Consider the following 18,510-nt stretch of genomic DNA (forward strand, 5'->3'; position numbering starts at 1 on the left):
GAGTTGTTTCTTCTACAAGAGGAAATTACAAAATTTCCCTCTGCTTTATAACAAGTGGTTTCTTTCTCCCCTTGTTTTATAAAGATATTTTGCATGTAGCTGTGGCACTGAGAAGATGCTTTGGAGGAAGAGATTTCTGATTTGCAATATTATTTTGCTCATGTCAGTTTTAGAGCAGCATAAATGCTTGGTTCATACTCCACTGAACTCTGTTTTGCTGCCCTTTCCATCATGGGGATAAGTCTTGGAGAGCGTTAGGGAGAGAGAATGTGTAGGACCCAAATGGGGAAGACCATAAGTGCTTCCACATAGTCCAGTTCCTGTTTGGCAAAAAAGTCTATTATTCCAATAGCTCAGGGTGAAGTATTTCATTTATTAAACCTGGCAAATCACTCGTATTTCTGTAATGAGAAGTCTTATAAAAAGATCAGGTATTAATATTAATAAGATTATTTGTTGAACTTAAATCTTAATAATTTTAAACTTACATGAATAATGTTTTCTTTTTAGGCCGGCTTTTCTCAGGGATACTTTATTCTCAGCAGCACCTCATTTACTGTGGATATCCCTGGAACACTTTCATTAAGGAATGACACAGAACTGGACAGGGAGACTACATCTGGATTCACTTTACAAGTAAATTTGGGGAGAGACTCTACAGCTTTGGCTCATCTCTACTTCATTCCCTTGAATGCCTTTTTATATCTTTATAAGAGGTTAAAAATGATAATGCAGTCAAATAAAATGACATTTTTTTAATTACTTTGTTAGGTATGGGCAGTCGATAATGTAATAAATGGGCTTAATTCAAGTGCCTTGTTCCACATCACTGTTCTGGATGTCAATGACAACAACCCTGAGTTTCAGAATCAGCCATACAGTTTTCAGGCTCTGGAAGGAGAGTACATGTTGAATAATCCCACTAGAGTTGGACATGTGACTGCTACTGATTTGGATGAGGGAGAGAATGCACGAATTACTTACTACTTGTCAGCTGAGGATGGGGATAATCCATACAGCATCCAGCAGGTAAGGGTTTGGGTATGCTGAAAACAAGATTTAGATCTTGCTGTTCATGAAGTGACTTGGCATAGTAAGATACATCAGGTATAAAAAGAGTAGGTGGTGCCATTCTAGTACACATCATAACCAGCATGTGCCCCATAGATTGGAAATCTACATTGATATTCAAAAACCAAGATATTCCTGGTCAGGTGTTGCTTGGAATGTGAACTAGCCCCCAGGAGAATAGATTATTTCAATCCCTCATCCCTTCTGAGAATTCAGTGTACAAGAGTTCTCCAAATGATCTGTGCACTGAACCACTGCTTTCTCCAGGATGGAACCATTTTGGTTACTGGCTCTGTAGACCGAGAAAGAAAGGACAAGTATGAGCTGCTCCTGGTGGCATCTGATAACGGAGTGCCTCTGAGGCAGGTAAGGAGTTATCTGAGCTGCCTTTTATTTGTACACCTAAGAGCCTGTGCACTTTCTGAATCATGGTTTTCTCTGCCACACCCCAGAACTTCACATACATCAGCATCCAAGTGTTAGATGTGAATGACAACCCTCCTCAGTTCACAAGGGCACAGTACTCAGCCAGTGTCCCTGTGGCAGCAGCAAAGGAAGGAGAGTTTGTCCTGGCAGTGTCTGCCACCGACCTCGACCTTGGGAACAACGCTGTCATTTCATACAGGTACACTTCTGTGAGGTTAATAAGTACCTGTTGTGAGAGACACAGAAAGGTATTTTCATTGAACTTAAGAAGGATAAGATCTCTTGATTAATATTTTACAAGTTCTGTAATCAGTTATGATTTCTATACTTAGGAAGAAGGACAGTCATTATTGGGTGTTTTAGAGCTTATCAAATCATGATTATGTCATAAAAGAGGGCACAACCAAATGATAAACTGGCAACAAAAACCCACAGCCAAGATTTTGTTCAGTCTCTGAAATTTTGAATAACACATTGTAGTGTCTGGGTAGGAAGTAAATGAATCTCTGACTCTTTTTTTATATCTTCTGTTTGCTGGGAGGAGGAGATAAGAAAATATCTTCCTTAATGCACTATGCAGAGAAAAATCAGTGGAGGAAGATATTTCTATGAGCTCTAAATCATGGAAAATATCAGGATACCTTGACATGAAAAGCATAGATTGAGAAGGACAAATGAATGAGCAGTAAACTTGTGGATGTTTAGAACTAATGCCTCGAAAGAGGTTATTTTTAGCTATGAGATGGCATTCTACCCAAAATACATCACTTGTGAGCAATCCAGTTATCTGTGAGAGGTCATAGAATGTCAGGAATTAGCAGGTCTTCAGATGAATGTCACTTGGCCTTCTCCCACTGCTGAATATGCAGCTGAGTGTGCAAGATTTTCCTTTTACCGGTGTAAGCATCAAAGCCTTGGGGTGTAATGGGAACTGAAGACATGAATGCTGCACATTTTCTTGATGGGAGACTTACTTGGAAATAAAAGGCCAATATATTTTAGGCTAAAGACAGCAATTAAAAGCTGTTCCTTATAAATAGGCAAATATTGTCTGTTGAGTGCTTCTTACAGAGGTAGCACTAAGTAGATGGCAATTCCAAGGTCATTAATATGAATGCTCTCCTGATTGCTCCTTAATCAGCTTCATGAACCATTCTGATGATTTACATATAAATAATGGCACTGGAGAAATCTCTCTCAGCAATAACCTGGACCACATCACAGCTGACACAGTTGTTACCCTGACAGTTGTTGCCACTGATCATGGAGTTCCTCAGCTTACCTCAACTGGTATACCATCTTTTTTACTGTTTTTATTTTTCCCACATAAACATAACACTGCAAACATTTAAATTTGAAATTAATCCCATTGCTGTCAATCAAACTGAATCTAGCAAAAAAAAAAGTTACATTTGAACAATGATGAATATTTGCTTTTTAACTTTTTATCTCCTCCATACTGATCATATTAACAGAAAACTTGGTTTTAGTAATCCTGGTTAGAAGTAATTTTTTTAAAATTCATCTGTTGCAGTTGTACTTATGGTACAAAACCCAAGACTCCTCAGCTGCAGTCACTCTAAGAACATGTATTCAAATAATATTGTTGGTGTGCTTCTTTTTCAATTTTCCTTTATCTTTCTAAAATTGGAAACATTTAAACAATCAAAAATTGGCAAATCTCCCTCAACTGAGTTTCTGTTCCTCAAAAAATATTCATTTGTGTAGTATTTTTTGTAACTTTTTAATGTGTTTTGTGGAGGTTAACTTTGATTTATCATGAACAGGAGAAAACAACTGATTTTCTTAAAATAGGACAAGTGGTCACAACAGAAATTGCACTCGTGGCTCTATGTAGATCCCTCCTCTCTTGTTACAGAGCAATTAAGGGTCGGTTTTTTAAGGAGAAACACCTGCACATCCCATTATCTTCAGATTGGTGATCCTTGCTCTCCTGTCACACTGAAGCAACACTTTTGTAATCAGGGAAGATTGGAAGATCAATTAGGTGCAAAAGCATCGCGTTTTGTGTTACGTATTAATCCTTACTACTATTGGTTTCTTTTTTCTTATCATTTCCCTTTCCTGTGTGATAATTTCTATTGTTTTCTACTGGTTCCTTAAGAGCTTAAGGAAAGAGCATGGATCACAATCATTTTAGCAGTGACTTCAGTATTTTAATTTGTTTTCGCTCTTCAGCCTCTGTAACTCTCTACTTGCTGGTAGATGACACCAGCTTTGGGCTGACTTTTGAGAGGTCCAGCTACGAGTTCAGCATTGAGGAAAACAAATCCCCAGGGACTGCAGTGGGCTCTGTGAAGGCTCTGACTGGAAGCATAGCTGTGCAGGTTGGATACTCCCTGAAATCCCACTGGGACAAGTTCTCCATCGGAGACCAAGGAGACATCGTGGCCCTGGTCTGGCTGGATCGGGAAGAAGGAGACCTGTACAGCATCCTTGTGGAAGCTGTGGATTCTCTGGTGCCACCCAACACAGCTGTTGCTCTGGTATGGAATATGCATTTCAAAATATTTTTCATCAAGGAATATGAAATATCTTTTAAAAATATTAACAATCAAGCAAAGTCCAGATAAGTGTCTTCTGTCATGCAAATGTGAAGCTTTGAGAGCCTTCTATTTAATTTCCCTTTTTTTATATCCTGAGGAGACATTACCATCTGGAGATATTGTCAACTTCACAGAGTGTGTCACCTCCTGAGAGCTCCTTATGAACAACTTATAACCAGAGAAACTGATTAACACCAAAACTGGTTCTGTGCAATGTTCTCTCAAATGCCTGAAGCAGATGGGCCAAAAAGCCCCAGGTTATTAGTTCTGTGTATCTCTTCCATTTAGAGCGTTATCTACATATATGTTATCTTGCAGCTGAGAATTAAAAAAGTTTAAAAATTCAGAGGTTGTGAAAATGCTCAAATGCTGAGAAATGCTGAAGTTGTTATCTGCTCCCTTTGGGTTTTGTTCCTTGGTTCAAAATTCTCCTTTGGATACAGCTTCTACAGCTCAAATTTGTATCCTTTTCTCCTTTCATTTCTTTTTTGCAATATAGGTAACTGTGAGAGTTGAAGACATCAATGACAACCCTCCAGTTTTCTCAGCGTGGATCCAAACTCATTTATCAGCTCCTGAGAATGCAGCTGGTCTAGACTTGGGCACATTTTCTGCTACTGATCTGGATGCAGGAGATAATGCACTTATCAGCTACTCTCTGCAAGATGATTTTGCCGAAACATTCCATATTAACAGTTCTACTGGCAAACTGATGACAAAAAAACCCTTAGACAGAGAAGTGATGGACAGTTATGAATTGAAAATAATTGTAAGTTGACAAAATTGATGCAAGTTCACACAATTCTCAGCATTAAAAAGGAGGAAATACTGAACCATCACAAGAAACCCACTTAATCTTAGAGAATTGCATTTGAATTCATGCATGAATTTTGACTGTTCCTTATGTTTTATATGCAGAGCTCTGTTTTCTGGTCTGCAAATTTGTATTAGTGAATAAATAACTTATAAACCCTAAATTTTAAAGGTCACAGTCACATAACAGCTGACTGTGATATCTGCAAAGCATTCCTGGGTCCATTTTTGACCATACAGCTGCCTTGCTAAATCATGTTGTCTATTTCCCTTATTTTGTTAATTTTCCAAAATATATGTCCTTAGATCTTAAAAAAAAAAAAGCTGAAATTAGATTTTTCAAGTTAAAAAAAAAAAAAAGCATAAACTTCCACTCAATATCCATGAGGTTATCTATTTATTCTAGCTGATTTCATGGATTTTAACTGCTACTAATCAGATCAATTACTGTGCATACAAATAAGTGTTCCAGCACTGACAAGTATATTTCTTTGTTCCATCAAGTACAAATATATTTGAAGGACATTTTTACAGGTCAAAAAACTTGTGGAAGATATAGATGAGACATATTAAAAATTGAGCAGTGTCTTCAGAAAAATTTCAAGTTAATAAAAGTGGATGCTTTGTAAGACTAACTGAAAACTCTATATGTACCTACAGATGAAAGTTTTCATTGGTAGATGTTGGAGCAGTGTAAAACTAAGTGTAAATTTGCCACATACTGGATGCTCTTCACAACTTGCTTTTTTTTCATTTTAAACCCTCAAAATGCAAGGGATTTCCTTTTTCTTTCAACTACCACAGCCCAGATATCTGTACAGCATAGTCTTGTGTTGATTAGTGCCACATCTGATCACATGACATGTTTGATCTGCATCCAGGCTTGAGCTTTTGATTAATTGTTAATGAGAGGCAGAGCATGTGATAGGGTGAGGACCCCAGCTGCAGGAAGATGAGGCAACTAACCCAGCACAGACCTAGAGAATTGTCACTGAGGGATAACTGGTCCAGCAGAAAGACTTCAGAGGCAAAAGCTCACAATTTTTGGAGCAAAATTGAACTGGAAGAGTAAATTTGTGTCAAAGTAATGCTGTTTTTAATGACAAGTTGTTCTTTCACAGGCCACTGATTCTGGCAAGCCACCACAATCTGCAAGCTCAGTTTTGAGCATCACTGTGGAAGATGTGAATGACAACCCACCAGTGTTCCCCCAAAAATCCTACTCTGTGACTGTGAGGGAGAATGAGCCTCCACATGTGGTATGTGGCACTAAGAATAAACAGCCTGTTCTGCACTTGCTTTCTCTCTGTGACCTTGGAAGGGGCAGTAATATCTCATGGCTGTGCATTGGTGAGCATAATTTTTTAATTTGTGGGGCCCGTGGAATCACACAGCATGTTTGGTTTGTATGACAAGGGAGTACCTGTCCCACTGATTCCTCTTAAAACTCTCACAAAGAGTGAGAGCTGCTCCCACTTTCCCTCTTATCCTCAGCAGTGATTCCACACTGCACAGATTGAGTTTTCACTGGATCTATGGGCAACATGTTTTAAAGATGTTTAGTGCTGTAGGTGTTGTGCATATGTCCAGCATCCCTCTGTTCTTAAGCTTTTCTCTCTCAGAATCATGGAATGGTTTGGATTAGAAGGGACATTAAAGATCATCTTGTTCCAACCCCTCAGCCATGGGCAGGGACACCTTTCTCTAAGATCAGGTTGCTCAGAGCTCCATCCAGCCTGGTCTTGAACACTTCCAGGGATGGGGCATCACAGCTTCCCTGGGCAGCCTCCCAGTGCATCCATTTCTGGCTCCTTTTCTGCCTTGCAGATGTGCCCTAATGGTTTACAGGTGTCAAGGGGAGAAGTACCACCTGACAATCTGTAACTGCTCTGCCACAAGCTGTGCCAGAATTCCAGCAATGCAATTTATAAACTAATGAGTAATTCAATCAGTAAATACTCTGTGGGTCAATTTCAGTCTTGTGTGCATGTTTTGCCACTCTCTTTGTTTTGCTCTAAACCTTTTGCTGATTTTTTTCCCTTTTATTTTAGATTTTGAGTGCAGTAGCCACAGATGCAGATATAGGGTACAATGCCATCATTCATTACACCATAACTGGAGAGACAATTTCATTTCATGTTGGAGAATTTTCTGGAGATATTGCAACCCTTCAGCCTCTGGACTACGAAAGTCAATCTCAATACATGTTGATTCTGAAAGCTTTCAATCCTGGAGAGCCAGATCTCCAGGACACAGCAAACATTACAGGTAACTCTACTACAGAAAATGAACCTTCATTAACCCTAGGGAATGTTTCAGCATGTGTAATTCTGAGGCATAAACCAATACTAATGCAGTCTGCTAGAGTAAATTATCAGAAATGATGGTGTGATCTTTTCACCATAGCCAAATGAAATTTTTCTAAAAAAAAACTGCCATGTCAAAAATGAGGATATTTCACACAAGCTGACATTACTTCCTTCAATATATTCACAATTTTTTTTCCTGTTTTCTGAGAACCTATTGACATTTTGATTGAAAGTGTTTCCAGAAACATAATTTAGGTTTTTTTTCTGCTTGTATACAGAAGGGCAGTTTCTAGGGTGATAAACAGTGTTGATGGTGATTTTTAGTCTTGTTAAAATAACAGGGCTTGATTGCTGGCTTTTTTTCCTTACCAAAAAAAAAAAAAAAAAAAAAAAATTTGTTCTGTTGGAGGAAAGAAGACAAAGATTTCTGAGAAGTTGGTATTCTAGCTTTTGGCCAGCCCTACTTTTGATCAGTATGATTGGATATAGTCTCATTCAGAGGAGCTGTTTTGGTTTATATTAGCTTAAAAAAAACCAACCTGTAACCATTTAGGTTAAACTCACCAAATGTGGTGATTCTTTCTCAGTTACTGTGGAAGATGTCAATGAAGAAGGACCCGTGTTTGACCAGTCCTCATATTACAAGGTCCTCCTAGACAGCTCTATAGCTGGCACCCTGGTAGTAGACATCAATGCAAGAGATGAAGGCAAGGGCTATGATGAAGGCATTTTCTACAATATTTCAGGTATGTTAGGAAAAAATCTTAGGGCTGTTTATTACTGGGATACTTGACACTGCTAAAGCAAGCTGCATGACACCAGGATGAGACAAAATGGTCATAAATTGAACTGGCAGGTTCTGACTGGATAGAAGGGGTAAAAAATCCTCTGTGAAGATCAGTAATTAATGGAAGAGATTGCCCAGAGAGACTGTCCTTGGACATTCTCACCTGGTGGTTCAAAGCCTTGAACGGCCTGTGCTGAATTCACTCCTGGCCATGTTTTGAGCCAAAAGGTTGGACTAGAGGGGGTGTCTTGCTCCAAGTCACACATACAGATTAGGATTTCAACCTGTGTCTCTTCACTCCTGGGCATACACTTCAGTTAATTGTCTCTGCTGGTTACAGGGAACATCTCCAATGCTTCTTTTTCTGTTTTCAGGTGGAAACTCAGAAGGCCTCTTTAGTCTTTCCAGTACCACAGGAGAGCTCAGGTTAACAAGAGACTTATCCAAACAAACTGTTCCCCTGTATTACTCCTTGAACGTCACCGCTACGGATTCGGGTCTGCCGCCTCTTTCAACCTCTGTAAAGGTACTAAAATTTCTGCCTTGCGCTCTGTTTACTGCACAGTTAATTCCCCAGATTGTTTTATTCTAAACTGAGCACAGCTACAGCAGGAAAGGGATATTAAGCAAAACTATGCAAACCAGGAATCAGAATGTCAGAGATTTATTTCTGTTTCAGGCTACAAGATAAGAGTTACCAAGTTATGCTGCCCTAGCAATTGCTGGCACAGCACCCAAAATGGTTGTGATCATTCCATTTCAGAAAAGACAGACAGAAGCTCGAGGCTTTGAGGGAGGAGGATTAGAGCAGTAGAGACTTCTGTGCAAGGTCAAAGAGTGAGACAGCCAGAAAGGATGTAATGGAAGTATGTGATAAATAAACAGGAGATGGCAAATAGTGTTCCTGTTTATTTTCCCATAATGTAAGAAAAAAATAATTTGTAGATTGAAGAGTGAGAAATGTAAATATGATTTAAAAAATTACTTTTACACAGTGCTTATAACTTGCTGGTGATCTTTTGCCACTCAATATCACAGCAGAATTAAAAAAAAAAAACAACTAGAAATCTGTATGGATAAAGAGATATAAAATTACCTTCAAAAACCTTAAAATGTAGACTTACAAGCCATCATTCTTCAGAGGATTGGACAGCAGCTCTCTGGCAACAGAAATAAACTACTTTTGTGAAGCAGTAGCATTTTTTATTTACCACCTATCACCTTTTGTTCTAAATCTATAAATCAGTTACAATAGTCTTAAAACACTGTACATGCAAACTCCTGCTCTGGTTACACCCTCTCCAGTGGAAGGCTGGAGATGAGTGCATCTCTGACAGCTGCTTAGTTGGACAAGTCCTTTGAAATGTGCGGTATGTGAGGAACTGGAACTGGAACTCTATTTAGCAAAGCACCAAGGTGAACCTAAACTGATGAGGCTTCTGGTGTTTCCCCCCAATATTTGCTGCCTTCAGGGCAATGTCAAACAGAGCACACAGCAATCCCAGGCTTCTCCTTACTGGCCAGGGCCTGGACTTGTGCTGTCTCACACCTCAGTAGGAAAGGTTTTGCTAAAGCCGCAAACATCACCCCTTTTTCTCTGCAGGTGTCAGTCATAATTGCTCCCATGGATGTGTCCTTCCCAGTGTTCCTGGAAGAAGCCTATCACCCTGCCCCTCTGTCAGAGAAGAGCCCCACAGATACGTTTGTTGTTGAGGTTAGAGCCTTGTACAAGCTCCCTGTGTACTACAGCATCGCCTCTGGAGATGAGAAGGGTGAGCCCTGGGTGTGGGATAACGGGAAGAGCATGGAGTGTTGGGATTGTTTCTTCTCTCCTGCCTTCTGCTCTTACCTCAGTTCCACAGCCATTAACGCCTTCATTTCCCTGGATGGGAATGAAGCCACTGCACCAGTTTGAGGTGGATCAGGTGTGAGCATGTGATTGAATTTCTGTCAGAGCAGCCCAAGGCACTTGATCCAGGGCTGGCTTCACCAGCTATGTGCTGTGTCTGCCACAGGAAGATCAGACTGTACCTGGTCAGGCATAAAGTTACTCTGGCTGGACAAAAAATAACTAATAGCACAAAAACTTCTAGTAGAAAAACAAACTCAACAGTGTTTTCCTACAAATGTGAGTGACTAGAGTGAGTTTGCATGTGGTCAAGTGCATCAGTGCTTTGTCACATGGTTTTTTCCTAAATATAGAGCTGATTTTAATCTGTCATCAAACAGCCAATTTGTACTTTAGTTTTGTAAAGTGTTTTGTATGAAGTTGTGATCTTGAAGGTAGTTGCAAAATTCCTCATCTTCATTTAGAACAGGACTTGTTAGGAAATATTAAAAACTTCTAACTGAAAGACGGACAAATAACCTCTGACTGTTTCAGAGGAATGTAAATACCTGATGGAGAGTGGTGGATTGAATTTTCTCCCTTTTGGTTCTCATCTGATCTTCTGAATTATTTATTTTTGTTAATTACTGCCCTGGATATATCTGACATTCTTGTCAGCCTTGTAAAAGCATTGAATTTAATTTTGTTCTTTAAAGAATACTGTTACACACAATATTAATATAAATAATGTGTAATTTTCCCTGGAGGATTCATATCTTCAGTTTCAACTAATGAAATAATAACCAGAATAATTTCTGGGCTTTTTTGTTTTGTTTTGTTTTTTGTTTGTTTTTGTTGTGTGTTTTATTTTTGTTTGTTTTTTTGTTTGTTTTTGTTTTTTTTTAAACAGGCTATTTCATTATCCATTCATCCAGTGGTATTGTAAGAACACGTAAGAATCTAGAACTGGAAGATTTTCCAGTAAATTTCAAGGTGCGAGCAACAGACTCATCTAATGCTGTCATATTTAATGAAGTGGAAGTGAAGGTGGAAGTCATTGATGAAAACAATTTCCCACCAGTTTTCCCATCTTCTCTACTAGAAGAGAGACTGCCAGAGGTAAGATAATGTCATCCAAACTGAATCACAAAAATAATAATAATAATAATAATAATAATAATGTTTTGTTGAGTATGCAAGTAAACCTTCTGAAACTGGGCAGACTTCCTGTTCTGTCCTACTGCATGGTGTTGTGAGGTTTATTTCAATCCCAATGCACAACAAGAATGATCTAGAAGTGCGGACATATTGAAGGAAAAGTGAATATTTTCTAATAGGCAGCTCCATGAAGGAAACCACTCCACTTTGAATATTTTACATAGAGACTATTTAGGTGCATTTGAAATCTATTGGATGTGCTGGGCACCCCATAGGCTCTTACTCAGCCTTTTGTAAAGGTGCTTCATACCGGGAAGTAACAGGGCAAAGTCTCTAATTTAACAATATTTCTCCTCTTGCTCACATACAATCTGTTGTGATTTTGTTGGTATAAGTGATCAGCAGCAGAGAACAAGCCAGATTTCACTGAGATTTTCAGACACTGTGGTTCTCTATAGAAGAAGCCACAGCATTTAAATATGCAAAAGCATCTTGCTCAACATTTCACTCTTCAGTTTTTAAGCAACACTTTTCACACTTTAATATGCTGGTTGCCTTTTTTTTTTTTTTTTTTTTAAAGAAGCACATTGCTCATGTTAATGTTTTCTAGAGCACATACCTTGCCTTTGAGATCCCTAGCTGATGCACACATATTGTCTTTAGCAGCCACAACAGATTTAGTCTAGTCAATTTCTATGACTGAATTAAATATAGGTTCAACATATAATTTTAATGTTCTCAGTGAGTTTAATGGAGAAGAACTAGACTCACACTTCCAACCTTAAAAAAATTCATTTCCATGTGAAATGTTTACACAGTGGGAGTTGTTGCATGCCGTGTTGGATCACATGACTTCAGATCAGGTCTCAAATGGCCCTGCAAGTGAAACACTGAAACCTTCTGTCAATCTTGGTGCAAATAACATTGTTAAAGCAGAAAAATTATTTATTTTGATAATTATTAGCCAAATAGTGTTCAGAAAGAAATGTGATTTTGGAGTTGAGAACACACATTGAGTTTCATAGAAGAGGCTGTTAAACAGAAATAACAGCAAGTCAGATACTTGAGGTTAACATTTGGGCTGTTTGAAATAATATTTCTTTCTGAAAATTGCAGCTATAGGTAGAGACATGGAGGGAGGAAAACAGTTTTTCTGTAAATTATAGAAAGCAAGAGACTCTATTACTGTGCTGAACAAGTTGTATAATTTTGATTTAAAATGTCTATACTACAGTAAGTAGATGCAATACCTGTTACTTTTACATAATTCAAGCAATTTCAGCAAAGCAGTTCCTGAGAGCTTCAATCTTTATTCCTCCACAGCATTCCCCTGCAACTCAGATTGTGCAGCTGAAAGCTCAAGACAATGACACAGGCAGAAATGGTTTCCTGACATATGGCATTCTCAATGGACATAGGCTGAAATTCAGGATAAATGAAACCACTGGAATCCTTTACTCCACTGCCCCCTTTGATTATGAAGAGGAACCCACAGAGTATCAGGTTTGCTTTAGATTTTTAAAATCTTCTTTATTCAGAATTCTTTCTCTTGCAAAACAGGTGACACTTGTGCTTTTGTTTAGCTTGATAATGCTTGACCATTTTCTGTGCTGGTTTAGAACAGGAGCATCTCAAGGTATGAGGCATTATTAAAACAAGCCACTGCCTTTTGACTAGAATGAAATTCAAGCACGGCTCATTGTTCACCTGTCCTGAAAACACTTCAGCACATGAATAACTAATTTCACAATGACAGCTCATGTATTCAGCACTGTCTGTTGCTTGAACATGTGCTTCACTGAGATCTTGCAGATATGATTCTCAGTTAATCTTCTTTTTGTTGTTACTGCTGCTGGATATTTTTTTTATGGACTTATTTTGCTTCAAGCAAAAATATTGGTGAATTTGTTGGTTCTACATAGAAAGACTTCTTTATTTACCCAAATATTCCTTAAGTTTTCAATAATCATTTTGAGGTGAATTCAGAGCTGGACTTTACATTTCTAAGAACATTTCAAAATCTTAAATTCAGCAGGATTTTTTTAATCCTTATGCAAGAACCTCTTTGTATGACTTCTCACTACCAAGAACTGTTTAACTTACAGGTTGTGGTGTATGCTGAAGATGATGGAATCCCTGAGAAGAAGAGGGGTTACTGCACAGTTGTGATAAAGATCACTGATATTAATGACTGGCCACCTGTGTTTGATCCAGTGCCTGACTTCAGTGTCCATGAAAATGTGCCTGTGGGATTCATAGTTGGAAAAATCACAGCATCAGACAGAGACACAGGAGACAATGCCTTTGTTCTGTATAACCTCACAGGTAACAAGCAATTCTGCCACTGCACTGGCACTTTGTTGTCTATACAATTATGAGAATAATTAGTATTACCCATGGTGTTTCCTAGTCTCTTTCCACCAAAGCCAAAAACATTCACTTTCACCTGGTTTGGAATGTTAATAATTCATGCTCATACAATTTTCAAACCTTGGCTCACGTTTCAAATGCTCATCCACTCAAAATATTTCTGCTCTTCTTCTGCATTATCCATATACTACTTTAAAAATTATTTTGATGAGTTCAGGGCACAAGTAAATGTATAATTTAAGAGTGTAGTTAATTACGTGTTGCTAAGATGTATTAATTGATGATGCTTGTTTAAATGTGTCTCAGGTGAGGGAGAAAATGTATTTGAAATAGATCAAATACAGGGCATCATTAAAATAAGGAACTCTCCAGACTATGAAACCATGAATAAATACAACCTTACAGTGACTGCAATCAACAATAAATCAGCCCCTTTCTACCAGGTAAGAGACCATTACTGTAATGAACAGCAACACTTCAGAGTGGATTTTGAACTGCTGGGAGGGAGACCTATCCCAGCCATTTATTGTGTAGAATAAATGAGTCACCTCATTGTGTTTAGAGTCAGAGTTCTACTACCTTTAACCACATTGAATAGTAGTATACTTTAATTATGTGAAATACTTCAAAATTATGCATGGTAGGCTTCGACCCTGAATTGTTTGCTGACTGACCTGTACTGGGGAACTGGAGTTTGTCTCCTGCTGTTAGAATTGTAAGTGATGTAATGATTTTTTGTGGGAAAAGTAGTATTTTCAGCAGATTGTTCTAATTCTGCTGTATTTCTTTTATTTGAAAAGTCATTAGACACTTCTTTCACAGAGTCAGAACATGTGTGGTTTCCTTAACTGCATGGAGGCCAGGCTGGTCTCCTAAACGTATCCTGTTCTTACTCATTCAGACACCTTTCAAGAATTGAAATTCTTGCCTCTCCTGTTAAACTCCTGTAGTGATCTCTGATGCTGAATTCACACAATTAAACCCAGACAATATTTTACTGCAGCATTTTCATTGCCTGGTTTATAATTCCTGTTGCATGTGCAAGTAAGGAAGAAACAATGCTAAAGAAGAGTTTCTAAATACTCTGAGATGCATGGCACCATTTTGTTTTCTAGGCAGCCACCCATGTCAGTGTTGCAGTGATTGATGTGAATGATAATGCCCCGGTGTTTGTCCAGAGCTCCTATTCTGCTTCCATAAACATGGTGAATCCCGTGGGTGCTCCTGTCCTCACCGTGAGCGCCACTGACCGTGACCAGGTGATTCCTCCTGTGACCCTGAGCCTGCTCTGGGCTGCAGCACAAGCACATCCCGCTCCATTCTCCAGGCATGCAGCACCACACGTAGCAGAAAGTGAATCCGGCTTAACTACCAGCTCTGAGAACTGGAAATTAGGAGTTTTGCTGGCTCTGCCTTGACACTGATATACCCCCTAGCACTGGGCATGTTTCCTCAGCTGTATTTCCTTTAATTTTTCCCTTTACTACACAGAAGCTGCATGCATCAGTGCTTCAGAAGTATACAAGGACTGAAGCAATTTAGTGTCTCTGCAGTTATTTGAACTTTTGAGGTAGAAGAATCTGTAAAAACTAAACATCATATAGCTGCTTTGAGCAGGGAAATGTCTGCTTGCCAAACTCCTCTGAAGTGTGGCACCCCAGCTGACTCTCTGTCCCCATTTTTAAATGTAATTTTGTTTGGTATATCTGTGCTACACCCATCAAATAGGATCCAGGCACTGGCAGGGATATCCAGTAGTCAACCACATCACCATGACAACATCACTAGTAATTATAACATTTACAAGATTAAACATCTCCAAGTGACAACAAAATAGGTGTAGCAGGTGCCTTCCTATTTCTTCACGCATAATTTTGGTTGGAATAGCTGCAGCTGTGGTACATTGCTGCAAATCATCTAACAGCCCTTTTTAAATCAGCCTTTTCAATGATTTTGTGTAAAAAGTGAAATTGACTCTGAAAACTGCTGAACTGTAGGAGATCTGCATTTGAGACCCCAATGAAAATCCTCATTCAGCTGTGCAGACTGGCATTTGTCCTCCCTGTACCACCCTCACTACTCAGACTGTCCCCCTCTACACATCTAACTTATTTTCATTAGAGACTTTTTGCCATGTTTTTACACTGTAAATGACCAATGTATTGTGTATTTTCTTCTTTTGTGTTTTGGTTTTTTTTTTTTTTTTTTTTTTTAATTTGTACGTGTCCCACCATAGCTTTCATTCTTAAAAAAAAAAAAAAATCACTATTTTCAAAATAATTTCACTGGAGACATTTAGATGTTTTTTTGATCTCTTGTTTCAGTGTTTGTCCTGCCCTTCCAAACATACTTCCAGTTCCATGAAATTGTGTTCCTTTCATGGCAGGGACAAAATGGCCTCATTGATTATTACATCCTCCCGGATCCCACTGTGAGCCCGTTCTTCCTGATAGAGGATTTGAGTGAGGGGAAGATAATTACAACTGGAAACCTGTCTAGATCTGGAGAGATGCATTTAACAGTGATGGCAAAGGACAAAGGTTCTCCTCCTTTAAATGGCACTGCTGTGGTTACTCTGAGTGTGTTTGACAACCGTCCATTCGTTCCTCGCCTCAACAAAAGCGAGATCAGGTAAGGCTTTCATACTGAGTTAAATAACTGGGATGTGTTCACCAGGTGGTGCAAAACACAGCAAAGCTGAAGGTCACTTTCATATTTTTCCATGCAGAAGAAAGGACATCAGTTTTGGGGTTGTTTTTAAGCAAAACATAGGAAATTCTGCTACACTTGGGGTTCTGTGAATGTGAGTTGAGGCATTACTTTTTATTTCTATACTTGCGACTTTTATAAGCCAGACTCTTTGTCCCTTTTCTCTTGAACACTATAAAACATTTTTCTTTAGGTTTTACTCAAGGATGACCCAAAATCTGGCTGGAAAACCACGGTTTGCACTGCACTCTGAAAGTTGGGCAGATCTGGCAAACAACTGGGGGAAGGGGGCAAGATTTTCCACAGAGAACTCTCTTATAAGGAGTTAAATTTTAAAGCCTGCCTGGGCAACCGCTGTTGACAAATTCTACATTATGATTTGTCATTTATTTCCTGCATCAGCATTTCTGTTTTGGAAAACACCGGAGTGGATTATTTAATTTATGATTTTGCTGTGGTTGAAACTTCAGGAAAACCGATTGATTACACTGTTGTATCTGGCAATGAAAGAGGTGAGTACCAGCCCCCTTATGAGTTAAAATAGCCAGGAGAACATCATAACCTGTCTTTTGCATGGCAGGTGCTGCTGTGCATAAATGAGGAAAGAGAGAGCATGAATAGAACTTTTTTTTAAAACAGGAGTACACAGATAATTTTTTTCAGGGCTTTTCAGCATTGACTTAGTTGACCTTTGGCTCTAGGAAGGGTGGTAACTTGCTAAGAAATGGCTTCTTTTAACCTTAAACGATAACATAAGGATAATTTAGAGACTGGGGAGCCAAAATAGAAAGTGTTGTTAACAAGCAGCTTCCTCCCTGCCGATTGCTTTCAGTCCATAATTTCCTTGCATTTATGTTAAGGCATCTGCCCTCTTGCAGCTGTGCCCAGGTTCCATTTGGCCCACAACAAAGGAAGTACATAGAAACTGAGAGAAAAGTTGGAAATGCATAAAAAATGGATTGTGCAAGAAGGAGCTGCAATTCTCCTTATTTGTGAAATCATGTGAAATTCTTTTTAATATTCACTTTTCCTTTGCATGTTTAAGGGCTGTTTGGTGCGGGGTAGGAGCCCAGCTGTGATGATGCCTTTGCTTCCTGGCCAGTGGAAGTGTTGAATTTCACATTGTTCAGAGCAGAGGAGTCATGGAAACATCCCAAGGGCAGCTAAGACGCAGAGCTAGGAGGGTACAAGTGAAATGGCATCTGTCACAGCAGAAGTATGTGTTTGTCCTTTCAGGTCACTTTAGACTGGATCCTGAAAGTGGTGAGCTGAGAACAGCAGTTAATTTGGACTATGAGGAAGTTTCTCAGTATGTGATTTTAATTCAAGCAAACAAAAGAGTCTCCTCTGCTGCAGAATTCCAGCGTTCAGGTAACTTCTTGCTTTGAATGACATTCCAGGGGAGCAGTGGACACATGGTTTTTATTTGCAATCCATAGAGGAGTTGTGATTCTCTTTAACTTGTAAAGTTTGATGTGAAAGGCGAAAAGCTGATGGTCCAGGTTGTTCCCTCGTGCTGTTCCCAGGCCTGTTTGCTGAGAACGCGGCCATGCTGACAATCTCCGTGCAGGATGTGAACGAAGAACCCGTGTTCTCCAGCCATTCTTACTCTGCCCGCATTCCCAGCTCTGTGCCCTACAAATACCCTGTCATTACAGTCCAGGTAGAGTATTTCCTGTGCTCTTCACAAGGACAGAAACCCTGGTATAGAGCTGGGTTTCTTCCACTGCATTAAAGGAGCTTTAAATCTGCCCCTGAGAGCTGAGTTTGCTGCTTGAAGAACAACGTGCAGCCCAAAAGCCACAGGCTGAGTGTCACAAGTCACTTTTTTTAAACCCAGGCCACAGATCCAGACTCAGGAGACAATGGACGTCTGCTGTACAGCTTAGTGAGAGGTCAAACCAGTGAATTTGACATCAATGAAAACACAGGGCAGATTTTCACAGTTTCTGTAGCAGGAAAAGCTGGAACATTTTATCTGGAAGTCCAAGCTGCCGACCAAGGCACAAGAAGACTCACAGCCTGGACAACAGTCAACGTAAGGAAGATTTTTATGTATAATCCTGATTTACTTCCATGTCAAAATTGTAAACAAGAAGGGCTAATTTTGGTAATGGCAAAACTACAAAATTACTTAACTCTGTCAAAAGGGCTGTCATATATATAAGTATTTATATACTAGAATTAAGAGGTTGCCATTTTCATTGACATATAAAAATATGTTGGCACAAAAACTGACTTTTGGAGGACAATTATTTTGTATCAGAGGGTTTTTGTTATTGTTGTTCGTTTGAGGTTTTTTTTGATCAATCCACAAGAGGTACAAATGCTCTAGAAAAATCTTATCTGTGATTCTTTATTAGGTAACTGTTGATTCCAGCTCCAGTAGCAACATTGTGATGCTGGTGCTTAGTCAGAAGATCAATGCTGTGGAAAGAAAGCGTGTTGAAGTACAAAGGTATTTTTGAAACT

At 39.0% G+C, this 18,510-nt stretch overlaps 1 protein-coding gene across 3 annotated transcripts in view; it reads left to right on the forward strand.

Moving 5' to 3' along the window:
* Nucleotides 1–18,510, forward strand: part of LOC100225817 (protocadherin Fat 4) — a 37,986-nt gene that overhangs the window by 15,452 nt on the left and 4,024 nt on the right. For 2 of the 3 annotated variants that reach the window (XM_072927386.1, XM_032747517.3), the window contains 23 exons: nucleotides 511–636; nucleotides 772–1,029; nucleotides 1,339–1,437; nucleotides 1,524–1,696; nucleotides 2,639–2,787; nucleotides 3,697–4,004; nucleotides 4,564–4,833; nucleotides 5,999–6,136; nucleotides 6,929–7,145; nucleotides 7,774–7,932; nucleotides 8,348–8,499; nucleotides 9,577–9,745; nucleotides 10,712–10,920; nucleotides 12,283–12,462; nucleotides 13,065–13,284; nucleotides 13,636–13,772; nucleotides 14,445–14,588; nucleotides 15,716–15,960; nucleotides 16,441–16,550; nucleotides 17,275–17,409; nucleotides 17,565–17,701; nucleotides 17,879–18,076; nucleotides 18,402–18,496. In XM_072927386.1, the coding sequence (XP_072783487.1) occupies nucleotides 511–636; nucleotides 772–1,029; nucleotides 1,339–1,437; nucleotides 1,524–1,696; nucleotides 2,639–2,787; nucleotides 3,697–4,004; nucleotides 4,564–4,833; nucleotides 5,999–6,136; nucleotides 6,929–7,145; nucleotides 7,774–7,932; nucleotides 8,348–8,499; nucleotides 9,577–9,745; nucleotides 10,712–10,920; nucleotides 12,283–12,462; nucleotides 13,065–13,284; nucleotides 13,636–13,772; nucleotides 14,445–14,588; nucleotides 15,716–15,960; nucleotides 16,441–16,550; nucleotides 17,275–17,409; nucleotides 17,565–17,701; nucleotides 17,879–18,076; nucleotides 18,402–18,496 (4,028 nt within the window). The other variant, XM_072927387.1, reaches the window with a different exon arrangement.

The sequence above is a fragment of the Taeniopygia guttata genome, chromosome 3 (genome assembly GCF_048771995.1).
Source record: "Taeniopygia guttata chromosome 3, bTaeGut7.mat, whole genome shotgun sequence".
NCBI lineage: Eukaryota > Metazoa > Chordata > Aves > Passeriformes > Estrildidae > Taeniopygia > Taeniopygia guttata.